The 12,917-nt window shown below is 43.6% G+C and overlaps 1 protein-coding gene across 2 annotated transcripts in view; it reads left to right on the forward strand.

Moving 5' to 3' along the window:
• LOC141094167 (uncharacterized) overlaps positions 1-12,917 on the forward strand; it is a 219,457-nt gene that overhangs the window by 175,631 nt on the left and 30,909 nt on the right. The window contains exon 1 of one of the 2 annotated variants that reach the window (XM_073579923.1): positions 5,110-5,238. The exons of the other annotated variant lie outside the window; for it this stretch is intronic. Coding sequence (XP_073436024.1) covers positions 5,218-5,238 — 21 coding nt within the window. The 5' untranslated portion in view covers positions 5,110-5,217. Of the gene's footprint in view, positions 1-5,109; positions 5,239-12,917 lie in introns of those variants that run through there. 2 annotated transcript variants of the gene reach the window in all.

Consider the following 12,917-nt stretch of genomic DNA (forward strand, 5'->3'; position numbering starts at 1 on the left):
TATCTTGTTTTTTTATATCTTTATGCGCTGCCGCCTACACAAACACACTTGATTTTTGAGGTAAGGTAGGACACAAACACACTTTTATTTGGGGGAAGGTAGTTTTTATTTAACTCTCAAACATTAGGGGTAAATTTTCATATTACATTACTTGTACATGTTAACAACACAGGTACATTTAGACATAACATGTATGTAATATTTGACATTACAGGTATGTTTTAAGCATAACAGGTACAAAACATAATAGGTACATTTAACTTAGCGGCTTAAATCTTTTCGTCTTGCCATGCCACACATCCATTATCTGAAACAAAGTAAGCGGCAAACTTATCCCTCATCTAGGCAACTTCCACTGTGGTTCTCAGAGAGTGAAATTGGTAATCACGCAATGTAACAGGTTCCTCAGGTTGTAAGCTTGGTCGCTCTTTTACCATGATGTAGTTGTGCAGAACAACACATGCTTTCACAACCTCATCAATACTGTCAATTTTTAGATTAATGGATGTGCGATACCAGCAATCCAAATGCACACTCCATGGTTCTTCGTGCCCTTGTCAGTCTGTAGTTGAAAATTTTTTTTGTGATTTAAGTTTCGACTAGAGTATGGTTTAATGAGGTTGGCACACATTTGGAATGCCTGATCACAACCAACAACAAAAAGCATTGGCGATCCATCAGTGTTGGGCAGAGGATGTGGCGGCGGAAAATTAAAATCATTCCCATACAGATGTTGGCCCATGTCTGAGTTTTTGAACATCTGTGAGTCATTGCCCACGGCAACAAATCTACAATTGGCATCCGCAATAGCCATTAGAACAATGGAAAAATATTTTTTATAATTGAAGTACTCTGTTCCACTTCCAGATGGTTTCATAATCCTAATGTGTTTGCCATCCACAGCCCCCCACTCAGTTAGGAAAATTGCAAATTTCCTGGAATTTGGAAGCATTTTCAATCTAGAGTTTACTTGTGGTTTGGGGAAGGAATTCTTGCCACAGAATGCCAACTAAAGCACGACAAGTGTCTACAATAATCCCAGAATGGGTGGATACCCCAATCCGGAATTGGAAATGTAATGTTGACAATGTCTCTCCAGTTGCCAGGAATCTGCAGAAAAGAAATGAAAAACAAAAATCAGTACACTGCTTAGGGTTAGGGATAGGATTAGGGATAGGGTTATTTGTGACAGGAGTTTCTTTTTCAACTCTACATACCTCAGGGTGACCAAGAGACATTCCTTAGCAGGAATAGCTCGACGGAGCTGTGTGTCCTGCCTGGGAATGGATCCTTGGACACGTAGAAGCAATTCATGGAAGCTCTGTTGCGACATCCTCGTGTAGTCAAAAAACTTCTCCGGGTTTTGCTGCAGCTCGCTGTACAAAGAATGGTAGGCTCCACGGCTCTCTCGGAGTTCAAGGATGGGGGCAACCCAATAGCGACGACGACGTCTTCTTAGTCTTTCTCTTCTTTTGTCTTCTTGACAAGCAAAAGCAAAGGCAGCAGACAACTTCAGTTCTAAATCCAGATCTTCTAGGAAGCTGTCCGGGTCAAGATCCATCTTGCAGGTAGATACAGCAGCCCAAGACAAGGATTTTCTCAGTGCAGAGTGTCTATACAGTATATATAGAAATCCCATGAGATATGCCTACTAGGTGTCTGATGTCAAGGAAAAGCTACTGGAAAAAATTGGAAATTTCTAACGAATGCGCATAAAAAACGCAAACACATGCAAAAAGACATACACACGCATGTAAATGCAGCATTTTTTTATGTCATGTGTAAGATGATGCGGATAAAAAACGCTGTGTAAACATTCATTTGCATGCGTTTGGGAATGCGGATGATACGCTGCAGAATCAAATGGAAATGTGAGCCTAGCCTTTTTGGGGTGCATATGACTTGGTAGCAGGGCAGGCCTTGTACGAAATGGATAATGTGAAGTGGATTTACCTGTGCCCTTCCAGTACGTGGCTTAAAAAGCTTATTGGGGTGCATGTAACTATGGAGAAGGCCAGGCCTTGCATTCAATGTAAGATTTTTTCAAGAAGCTCTCCTGTACCTCTTGTGAAAGGGGTATTGGGGTGTGTCATAATTCTTGGCATTCTTGGCAGCCCATCCACTCACTGCATAGGCAATAACAGCATAGGAGACCCACTGTCTAATAATGGCCCTTTAAAAATATTAATGCCGCCTGATGCCCCTGTAAAAATAGGCTCTGTGACTTTGAGAGTCCCTCCTTCATAAATGAAACAAGATGTGTCTGCTTATGTGTCACACACCACATGGCCAGCTAGGGTTGTTAAGTGTTACAATGACATTTCCAAGTTCATGCATTTGTATTGGTTGAAAGCAATGCTGAAGTTGCAAAACGCCTCAAAAATGCTGTGTGTGAACATAGCCCAAGTGGTGGAGGAACCTTTTTGTTTTGAGTTAAGTATTTTGTCGTAGATAAAAGTCATTAACCTGGAAAGGATGTTCCTTACCAAATTTCCCAACAAAATCCAATTTGATTTAGTTTTTGTAGTTTTTTTGGTGCAACTGTAAAAAGGGCGTGAAACTCTGACATTGTTTAGAGCTGTGACCTGTCACGTGCCCCGTCCTGAGTGACACGGCCAGCAGGCCGGTAACTGATACAACAGGACGCGGCATGTGAAATTGTCCTATGTGACGCGGCCCGCAGGCCGGTAACTAATACAATAAGACAAGGGGAATAGGGAAAACCTGGGTAACAATAACAATGGTGGCCCTGCGATAGGGAATGGGGATGTGGAGACCTCCTGCACTCCCCTGAGTCATTGTCTCTACACTCCTAACATTCCCTAGGCTGGTTCTGCACCGGGCGCAGATCAGGAACCTCAAAACCCTGACTCGCCCTGCACCTAAACCCTCACTAGGGAATTGGTCAGTGCGGAAACTAATCCCACCACTGCACTAAACACACATAAGGAAAAATGACAAAACAGGGGAACACCACTTAGCTTTGCTCTGTTGCTTACGCTCCCAGCAACAGAGCCCACCATCTGCGTGCATCTTTTCCTCCACCATGTTCGACATCTGGGTGCACTGTCCAGAAACGGACCTTCTCAGCATCATAGTGCAGCCTTGGAGCAAACAGAGTCCACACCTGCGTGCAGCTGTCCAGAAACAGAGTCCGCAAATGAGTCCAGCTTTTCTGCCAAAAAGTCCAGCATGCTTGAGTCCAGCTCTCAGCAACAACGTCCAGCATTTTGAGTGCAGCTCTACACCATATCTGCCACTCCACCAATCCATGTGGGCACTCCTTGCTGACACCATAACTGCGACTCCACCACGCCATGCCAGCCCTCCTTGCAGACACCATAGCTGACACTCCAGGAATCTCACTGAGCTGCCTGTGACTCTCCTTTAGCTCCATCCTTCACCCAGGCTTGCTTGCAAATGAATACTTTTATCACCAACCGTGATTAGCACACCTGATACTCTCTTATAGAGCTATCACACCTGTTACATAATTACGTGCAAAAACTAAGGTAACCAAAGTGCAATGACCCTAATGGCCACCTGGGGGAAAACTACAACTGAAATCACCACAGTGCAATGACCCTAATGGCCACCGGGGGCAAAACCACCTTTGGCACACAGCCAAGGGAAAAAAAAAGGTTACTTTGTGCATTTCCTCTGTCAGATCCAACCTGGATCATGACAGTAACCTAGGAGTGAGATATGCTTCCAGGGACAGTTGCCATGATGTTTCTGTGTCATTTGAACAGTGTTTCTATCATTTTCTGATGTTTTATACCTTGAAAGGACCACCGGAGGGGATCGCAGTAAAAATGCTCGGGTCTCCCATAGACTTACATTGGGCTCGTTGTTCTGTCTGAGTACCCGAGTATTCCAATTGGCTCCACCTGAGCAATGAGCACCTGAGCATTTTAGTGCTCCCTCATCACTAGTTTTTAACTGTTCATTCGAACCCCAAACATCCAGGGGTTCGCTCATCAAAACTCATGAGAAATTGCAAACACAATTTTAAGGTTCATTTTCTCCTGTTAACCTTGTAAAAATAAAAAATGGGGACCATAAAGATATTTTTGTTGGGAAAATGTGATTTTTTTATTTTCATTGCTCAACATTTTAAACTTCTATGAAGCACCTGGGGGTTTAAGGTGCGCACCATACATCTAGATAAGTTCCTTTAGAGGTCTAGCTTCCAAAATTGGGTCACTTGATGGGGTTTCCACTCTTTGGGCACTTCAGGGGCTCTCCAAATGTGGCACAGTGTTTGCTAATGACTCCAGCATTTTTTGGGGATACAAAAAGTAAAATCGCGCTCCTTCCCTTCCGAGGCCTGCCAGGCGCCCAAACAGTAGTTTTGATCAACATATGGGGTAACAAATTTTGCAGTTCGTTTTCTCCTGGTACCCTTGTGAAAGTTAAAAAATTGTGTCTAATGTACAATATTTGTGAAAAAAGTTAAATGTTCATTTTTTTCTTCCACGTTCCACTTGAAACACCTGAAGGGTTAATAAACTTGTTGACTGTGGTTTTGAGAACCTTGAGGGGTGCAGTTTTTAGAATGGTGTCACTTTGGGGTATTTTCTGCCATATAGGCCCCTCCATCTCAACTTCAAATGTGATGTGGTCCTGAGCAAAAAGGGTTTTATAAATTTGTGGGTAAAAATATAAGGTCGCTGGTCAACTTAGAACCCTTATAACTTCCTAACAAAAACAATGATATTTCAAAAATTGTGCTGATGTAAAGTAGACATGTGGGAAATGTTATTTATTAACTATTTTGTGTGACACGACTCTATGATTTAAGGGCATAAAAGAGAAACATTTCATAACTTCAACATTTTCAAAATTTTCATCAAATTTCTGATTTTTTCACAAATAAGCACAAGTCATAGCAAAGAAATGTTACCACTATCATAAAGTACAATAAGTCACGAGAAATATGCCGCCATATAGTAGCCGTCCGGTCACTGGTGATAATTCCCTCATGTGTGGGGTCTATTTGTCTCCAGAGAAATCACACGTTACATTCCACACACAACACTGTGTAGAAAAGGCGGCGCGGGGGAATTGTGCCAGTAGTGAGGGGAATAATGGCGGGAAGGTCACTGACTGAGGAGAAGGCTCCATGTAGCGTCTGCACTCCGGATACCATGTGACCCCTGACTCCTCCCCTCCTGTGACCTCATCACAGGTCCTGTGCGCACAGAGCAGCCATATATGTGGAGTGCGGCTCTGCAGGTTAGTGATGGGCAGTCCGGCTCTTCTTGCTCCTTTCCCTCTTTTCTCCCTCCAGTCCCTTCACTAAAAAGCCTGGGCCTCATTATACAGCTGTACAGGGGTCTAGTGATGGGTAGTCCGGCTCTTCTTGCTCCTTTCCCCACTTTTCTCCCTCCATTCTCTTCACTATAAAGCCTGGGCCTCATTATACAGCTGTACAGGGCTCTAGTGATGGGCAGTCCGGCTCTTCTTGCTCCTTTCCTCCTTTTTCTCCCTCCAGTCTCTTCACTATAAAGCCTGGGCCTCATTATACAGCTGTAAAAGGGTCTAGTGATGGGCAGTCTGGCTCTTCTTGCTCCTTTCCCTCTTTTCTCCCTCCAGTCTCTTCACTATAAAGCCTGGGCCTCATTATACAGCTGTACAGGGTCTAGTGATGGGTAGTCCGGCTCTTCTTGCTCCTTTTCCCACTTTTCTCCCTCCAGTCCCTTCACTATAAAGCCTGGGCCTCATTATACAGCTGTACAGGGGTCTAGTGATGAGCAGTCCGGCTCTTCTTGCTCCTTTCCCCTCTTTTCTCCCTCCAGTCCCTTCACTATAAAGCCTGGGCCTCATTATACAGCTGTACAGGGGTCTAGTGATGGGCAGTCTGGCTCTTCTTGTTCCTTTCCCCCTTTTTCTCCCTCCAGTCCCTTCACTATAAAGCCTGGGAATCATTATACAGCTGTACAGGGGTCTAGTGATGAGCAGTCCGGCTCTTCTTGCTCCTTTCCCCTCTTTTCTCCCTCCAGTCCCTTCACTATAAAGCCTGGGCCTCATTATACAGCTGTACAGGGGTCTAGTGATGAGCAGTCTGGCTCTTCTTGCTCCTTTCCCTCTTTTCTCCCTCCAGTCCCTTCACTATAAAGCCTGGGCCTCATTATACAGCTGTACAGGGGTCTAGTGATGAGCAGTCTGGCTCTTCTTGCTCCTTCCCCTCTTTTCTCCCTCCAGTCCCTTCACTATAAAGCCTGGGCCTCATTATACAGCTGTACAGGGGTCTAGTGAAGGCTTTTAGCCCTTTCCTCAGACTGTAGCTCCTGGGATCAGGCCCTCACTCCTCTCTGTATTGTGACTTGTGTAATCCTCTAATATCTGATATTTGTCCATGTGGTTTCTACATTAGTCAGTGCGGTGACATCTGCCCGCGCTGGAGAAGATTCTTATCACTAAATCCTTGGAGACATGTTCCAGGCTCTTACAGAGTAAGGCCGGGATCACACATGTGACAAACACAGCCGAGGCTCGCATGTTAATACCCGCCGGCACTCAGGAGAGGAGCATGCTGCAGCAAAGCAATTTATGCAACTTTAGGCTCCCCTCCCGAGTGCCGGCGGCAGTGCCGGGTATTAATATGCGGGACTCGGCCGTGTTTCTCGCATGTGTGATCCCAGCCTTACTCTGCTCTCTGCACCGCACACATGCAGATTACAGGATGGAAGCAAAGCAGATGAAATAGGAAAATGAGTTTATTTCAACTTGAAACAAAGGTGTCTAAATGCTCCCAATGTTCCCTGCTGGTTGTGCACAGCACTACAATTCCCAGCAAGTCACACAGAATCTGGCTGCAGCACTGGTTACATACTATGGTTACAGTTATAGTAATGATCATTGAGGTAGTATTGCATGTAGAACAGGTGTAAAGAGGTGTCCATGACTTCACCATTGATCTCCTTAGGCCGGGATCACACATGCGAGTGACACGGCCGAGTTTCACATGTGAATACCCGGCACTGCCGCCGGCACTCGGGAGCGGAGCATGCGGCCGCATAGCAATACATGGAGCCGCACGCTCCACTCCCGAGTGCCAACATGCGAGACTCGGCCGTGTTTCTCGCATGTGTGATCTCGGCTTTAGGATCAATGTCTGTTCTGTGGAGATGTGAAGCCTGGCAGCCCGGCCGATCAGCTGGAGCTTCCACCTACAGTTACTGAGCTGCTCAGTCTACTGTACAGTGGCCGCGTCCTGCACATCCGTCCCCTATGGAAATACAGGAGATGGAGCCGCTCCATAACCGAGCAGCTCTGACTGCGGCAGACACAGAACAGCTGTTCAGTAGGGGGATCATGTGTCACAATCCAGCCATTGATGACCTGTTCTAAGGATAGACCAAGGTTAAAAGTCTTGGACAACCATGTAAAGCCAGCAAGTGATGTGGAGTTGGGTCAGTAAGTGTAATATATAGACACATATACACATACATATATACACACACACATATACATACACACCTTCTGATGAGGGTCCACAACTGGAACAATTTCTCTTGACAGCCCTCTTACTGTAATGAAACCCTCTTTGCTTTAAAAAGTTTCTTGCTATATGCAGCAAAAAGTTTCATATTGGGCGCAATTAGACCCAACTAGAAAAAACACCTAAAAAAATTAATGCAAGTCACTTAAAAATATATGTCAATATATACAAAACCCTTTAAAAAAGGGACTATAAAAGGGTTAATTGTAATATCAGGACCAATGCACAGAAGCTGAAAGCTAGGTGAGCAGGGCTAGGTGTATTATTGTTCCTGATATTACAATTAACCCATTTATAGTCACTTTTTTTTAAAGGATTTTGTATATACTAATATATACTTTTAAGTTAATTTTAAGTTAATTGCAGGAAAAAGTTATTTTTTATGGTTTTTTCTAGTTGGTTCTCATTAATATTTTATCCCATTTTGCCTTATCAAAAAAAAAAAAATGTTCGTACAAGAGTGTAATTCCGGGAGGAGAGGCTGGGACTAGTACAGGGTAATTTGCTTATTAAACAACACTAAAAAAGACCCACCCGCTATATACACAGCAGCTTTAATACACTAATAATTAAAAAGGCGGGCTTCTAAATGATAGAGCAGAGAGGAGACACGTGAGCAATAGGGATACTGGCCCTACTTACGACCTAGTGGTTACCCTACCTTGCCGTGATATGGCACCCCCACGTGATGTCCTCACTGACCCTAATAGACCCTGCAAAAATAAAGAAGGCACCACTGTGGAAAAACCCACTTATATGTGACCATAAAGAGCCATAATGATGGAGACCCTAAATGGATGTAAATGTTATCTAGTAAGATACTCAATCCACAAGTAATTTGAATAGTGGGGATCGGGGGTATTAGTTGCTAAGAGCAAGCCGTAATTGGGTCTAGAAGGTCAAATAGACATATCACATACAAGGACACCTGGGATACTGACCCTACTTTTGGGCCTGGTAGTATCCCTACCTTGCCGCGGATGTTTCGGGTTGCTGTGATCAGCATCAGCAGGGGACCTTGATGAGAGTAGTGTCTGCTCCCGCTAAAAAAACGGATTGCACTTGGACCAATGTTATTCAATTGGTGACATCTCATTTGCGAGTTTTTTCTCAGCCAAAATCGCACCATGCGAGTGCTGTCCGATTTTTACGCACCGGTGTCCTTTGAAAAGCCGGCAATTCATGTCCGGTTAATGCAAAATCACACTGACAGCTTACAAAACATTAGGCCTCTTTCACACATCAGTTTTTTGCCGTCAGGTGCGATCCGGCTTTTTTTTTTAAAACCGGATCCTGAAAAATGCAATGCCGGATCCAGTTTTTCCCCATTGACTTGCATTAGCGCCGGATCGCGCCGGATGGCATTGCGTTTCATCCGTTTTTTGCCGGATCCGGCTACTTGTCTCATTCCGGCGTCTGGAAAAAACGGCTACTGTAACGTTTTTTGTCTCCGGCGAAAAAGCCGGAAGCGCCGGATCCGGCGCTTCCAGCTTTTTGCTACAATGAAAGTCTATGGGCGCCGGAATGCGCCGGATCCAGAAAAAGACGGATCCAGCCACCGGATCCGTTTTTTTAAGTCTGCGCATGCTCAGATCCAATTGGCCAGCCCCCAGGAAACAGATATAACCTGCTAGACGGATCCAGCAAAAAAACGGATCCGTTTCTACAGTTCTCCAAAATTTATGCCGGATCCGTTTTTTCTAAAAATAGCCGGATCCTGCCTGACGGCAAAAAACTGATGTGTGAAAGTAGCCTTAGATATATACACATAGAATACATACATATATCTATCTTTAAACATCTTTTTATTCAGTTTTTTGAAAGTGTTAGAACATTAACAGTACATGGTATGAATATATAAGCTAGAAATAACTATAACAATATCTTTCAGTGAAACACAGCAAATTACATGGTAGAATACGTTGAGTGGTATATCTTATAAACTTTTTCCAAAGCAATTTGCCAATATTTTTCTGCTACTTTTTCAGGTTGGCTAATTGACCAATGCGTACATACCTAGATAACAAGATTTAAAACAATTATATAGTTAGACATATAGGGAAAGAGATAGGGATGAAGGTATTGGGTGGGGAGATGGGTAGGAACTACAGGTAGCGCCTACTATAGGGGTGGATAATGGTGTTGGCGTTTGATGGCTTGTATTTCTATATGTCTCAGGAGTGAGGGTAGTATTGTCTGGCCGTGGCTTGCTGCGTTTTGTAGGGTGTAGACCTGATCATCACTAGTTTACCATTTCGGATTGTCGGTTTGTAGCCTTTAAATATTCAACTGACTCTGTATATGAAATGCACGGCTCCGAAATTACGTTGAGTTTGTCGTTTGAGAAGTGAGTGTAAGCTCCAACTTCTTCAATGTAGTAGAGGGTCTACTTTTTAGGATCCGCTCAGGAACACTTGGGCAGTTCTGGGAGCGCTATTTCGCAGGTATTAACAATTTGGCTGCTGCTATTAAAAATAGAAGCAGTGATTTTTGATCTCAGACATTTCGCTAGACCAGTTTTCAAAGATGAGACGTGGTTGGGGGGGGTTTGATAGCCTGCACAGTTTAGTTATAATCTTCAATCTTGCCGGTCCTGTAATTTAATGTTAAGCTCTTTCTCCCATGCTGATATGTAGGCCCGCTTAATAGGTACTGAGTCTGTAAGAAGACTCTGATATGATTTTGCTAGAGTTCCTTTGGGTTGTTTTTGTTGGCTTATTAGTGATTTAAAAGTCGTTAGTTCTCTGATTTGGAGTCCGGTTTATAAATACAATCTGACGGCTTTTTTTTAGCCTATTGTAATGTAGAAAATTAATATGCTGTTTTGGAAATTTATTTTGTAAGTCTGAGAGAGGGAGTAGTGCGCCTTCCGTAAGGATATCTTCTATGTTTTCTTTAAATGAGTGTAACAAGTCCTTGGATTTAAGTTTAGTTTGGTCTAAGTATAGATCAGGCAAATCCATTAAGCCCCCTTCTCACCTAGCGAGATTGCTAGCGAGATCGCTGAAGCGTCACCGATTTTGTGATGCAACAGCGATCTCGCCAGTGATCTCGCTACATGTGACACGCAGCAGCGACCGCCCGCCCCCCCCGCTGGATATCGCTAATCGTGCTCGAATGTCCTGGGCCATTTTTTTGTTGTCGGCGTCCTGCTGGCCAGAATGCATCGCAGTGTTTGACACCGACGAGCGACTTCGTTGGCGACGCAGAAATCAGGGACGCAGGCAGGAATCATTTGAAAAGCTGCTGTGTGACAAGGTACCCACGACCGGCGAGGTCATTACACGGATCACTGGATCGCTGCTGCATCGCTGAAAAGATCTGCCTGTTTGGCAGCTTACTAGCGACCATTTAGTGATGCACCAGCGATCCTTACCAGGTTGTATCATTGCCGGGATCGCTGGTGCGTCGCTAAGTGAAACGGGACCCTTACCTTAACTAGGGGTGATGGAAATGGCATTAATAGGGTGGAGTTCCTCATCCAAGTATGAATTATATTCCTAGAGGCAGCATTAGGGATATCTAATTTGTGGATACATCCTTTGGAAGGACGGAGTATGGTAGAGATCGGGACGGGTATTGAGTCATCCGCTATATTTGTCCATAACTTATGCTTGTGGTTTCTTGCCCATTGAACCATTAAAGACAGTGTCGCTGCAGTATGGTATTTTTGTGGGTCAGGGGCTCTAGGCAGTGAGAGTACTTTATAATTTAACCTGGCTCTCGAGCCCCCCAAATGTACTTCACAAAAATAGATCTTTCTCTCTGAAAAAATGAGTCAGGTATTTTAATAGGTAGCATTCTCGATATGTAACTGAACTTTGGAAGAATATAGCTCTTTAGGAGATTTTTACGTCCCATCCAGGATACGAAAGGTGCGTTCCACGATTTAATCTGTTCTAACGTAGTGTTAAGTAGCGGGGCGTAATTAAGTGTAAATAATGAGTGCCAGTGAGGGATTAATTTGATTCCTAAGTATTTAATGCAGCTCGAGTTCCAATTGATTGGTAGTTTTGATTTAATATCTTGGGAGTGTCGAGCTCTGTACATTTATACTCATAGCCTCCGATTTATCAAAATTTATTTTGAAGTTCGACATGTTATTTCCAAATAACTCCAAAACCACTGAGATTTCCCGTCTAGGGTTGGTCAGTAATAAAAGTAAATCGTCTGCGAATGCAGCTACAGTGTGGTATTCCAGCTACTCGGACTCCTACTTCAGGATGTTGCCTAATGCTTTGGATCAGCATTTCTATGGTTAGTATAAACAGAGTAGGCGAAAGCCGGCATCCCTGACAGGTGCCGTTTCTAATATCAAAGGGTTTGGACAAATCTCCATTTACTCTTATCTTTGCCGTCGGGTATGTATACATCTGGAATATAGCGTTGATTAATAGTGAAGGGAAGCCAAATCTCCAGAGGGTTTCTCGCATAAAAGTCTAGTCAACTCTATCGAACTCTTTCTCCGCATCCGTTCCCATCAATATCAATGGCTTTTGATGGATATTTGCGTGTTGCATCAATTAGAGGACTGTTAAGGAATTGTCTCTACCTTCCCTGCCTCCAACAAAGACCACTTGTTCTGGCGAGATCAATCCGTCCAAAACGAGACCTATTCTCTTAGCAATCATTTTTGCAAATAATTTAAGATCGTTGTTTAATAAAGAAATTGGTCTATAATTGCTACATATCTCTTGGTCTTTGCCCTCCTTATGTATTAGTGAGATGTGCGCCTCTAAGGTCTGCTTCGGAAAAACCGACCCCGCCAGTACATCATTGCATAATCTTAGAAGGTATGGGCTCAAAATTTCCTGAAAAGTCTTATAATAAGAGACAGGGAGTCCACCTGGGCCTGGGCTCTTGCCCGCTGGGCAGTTCGACAGAGCAGACTGAAGTTCCTGTAACGTGAAAGGACTTATTAACTCAAGTTGTTGCTCTTCAGAGAGTCTTGGTAAATTGATACCATTTAGAAACTCTATAATGTTGACTCTCCTATTTTCCAATAGATCTGCACTCTCACAGGGACATAAATTATATAGGGAAGAGTAGTATTCTCTAAAGGCTGTGGCAATCCCGTCTGAGTCATTAATCTTATTTCCTCTCGAATCTTTGAGTGTGTAGATTAGTGACCTCGCCTTCCTTTTTTTAATCACGGAGGTCATGAATTTTGATTCTTTATCCCCATGTGCATATATTTTGTGTTTCCATTTAGTAAATGTTTTTATTGAGTCCCTATTCATCATATCTCTTAAATCTCTTCTCTTTTGTGATAGAAGAGTAAGAGTGTCCAATCTGATCGATTCTTTGTGTTCTTGTTCAAGCGCCTGTATCTCTCTAAAGAGAGAGCCCAATTTGGTGTGTCGTATTTTAAGTCTGTGCGAGGCTACCGAGATCCATTCTCCTCTTACTA

This window comes from Dendrobates tinctorius, unplaced genomic scaffold, assembly GCF_039654945.1.
Source record: "Dendrobates tinctorius isolate UK_male_01 unplaced genomic scaffold, ASM3965494v1 ptg000063l, whole genome shotgun sequence".
NCBI lineage: Eukaryota > Metazoa > Chordata > Amphibia > Anura > Dendrobatidae > Dendrobates > Dendrobates tinctorius.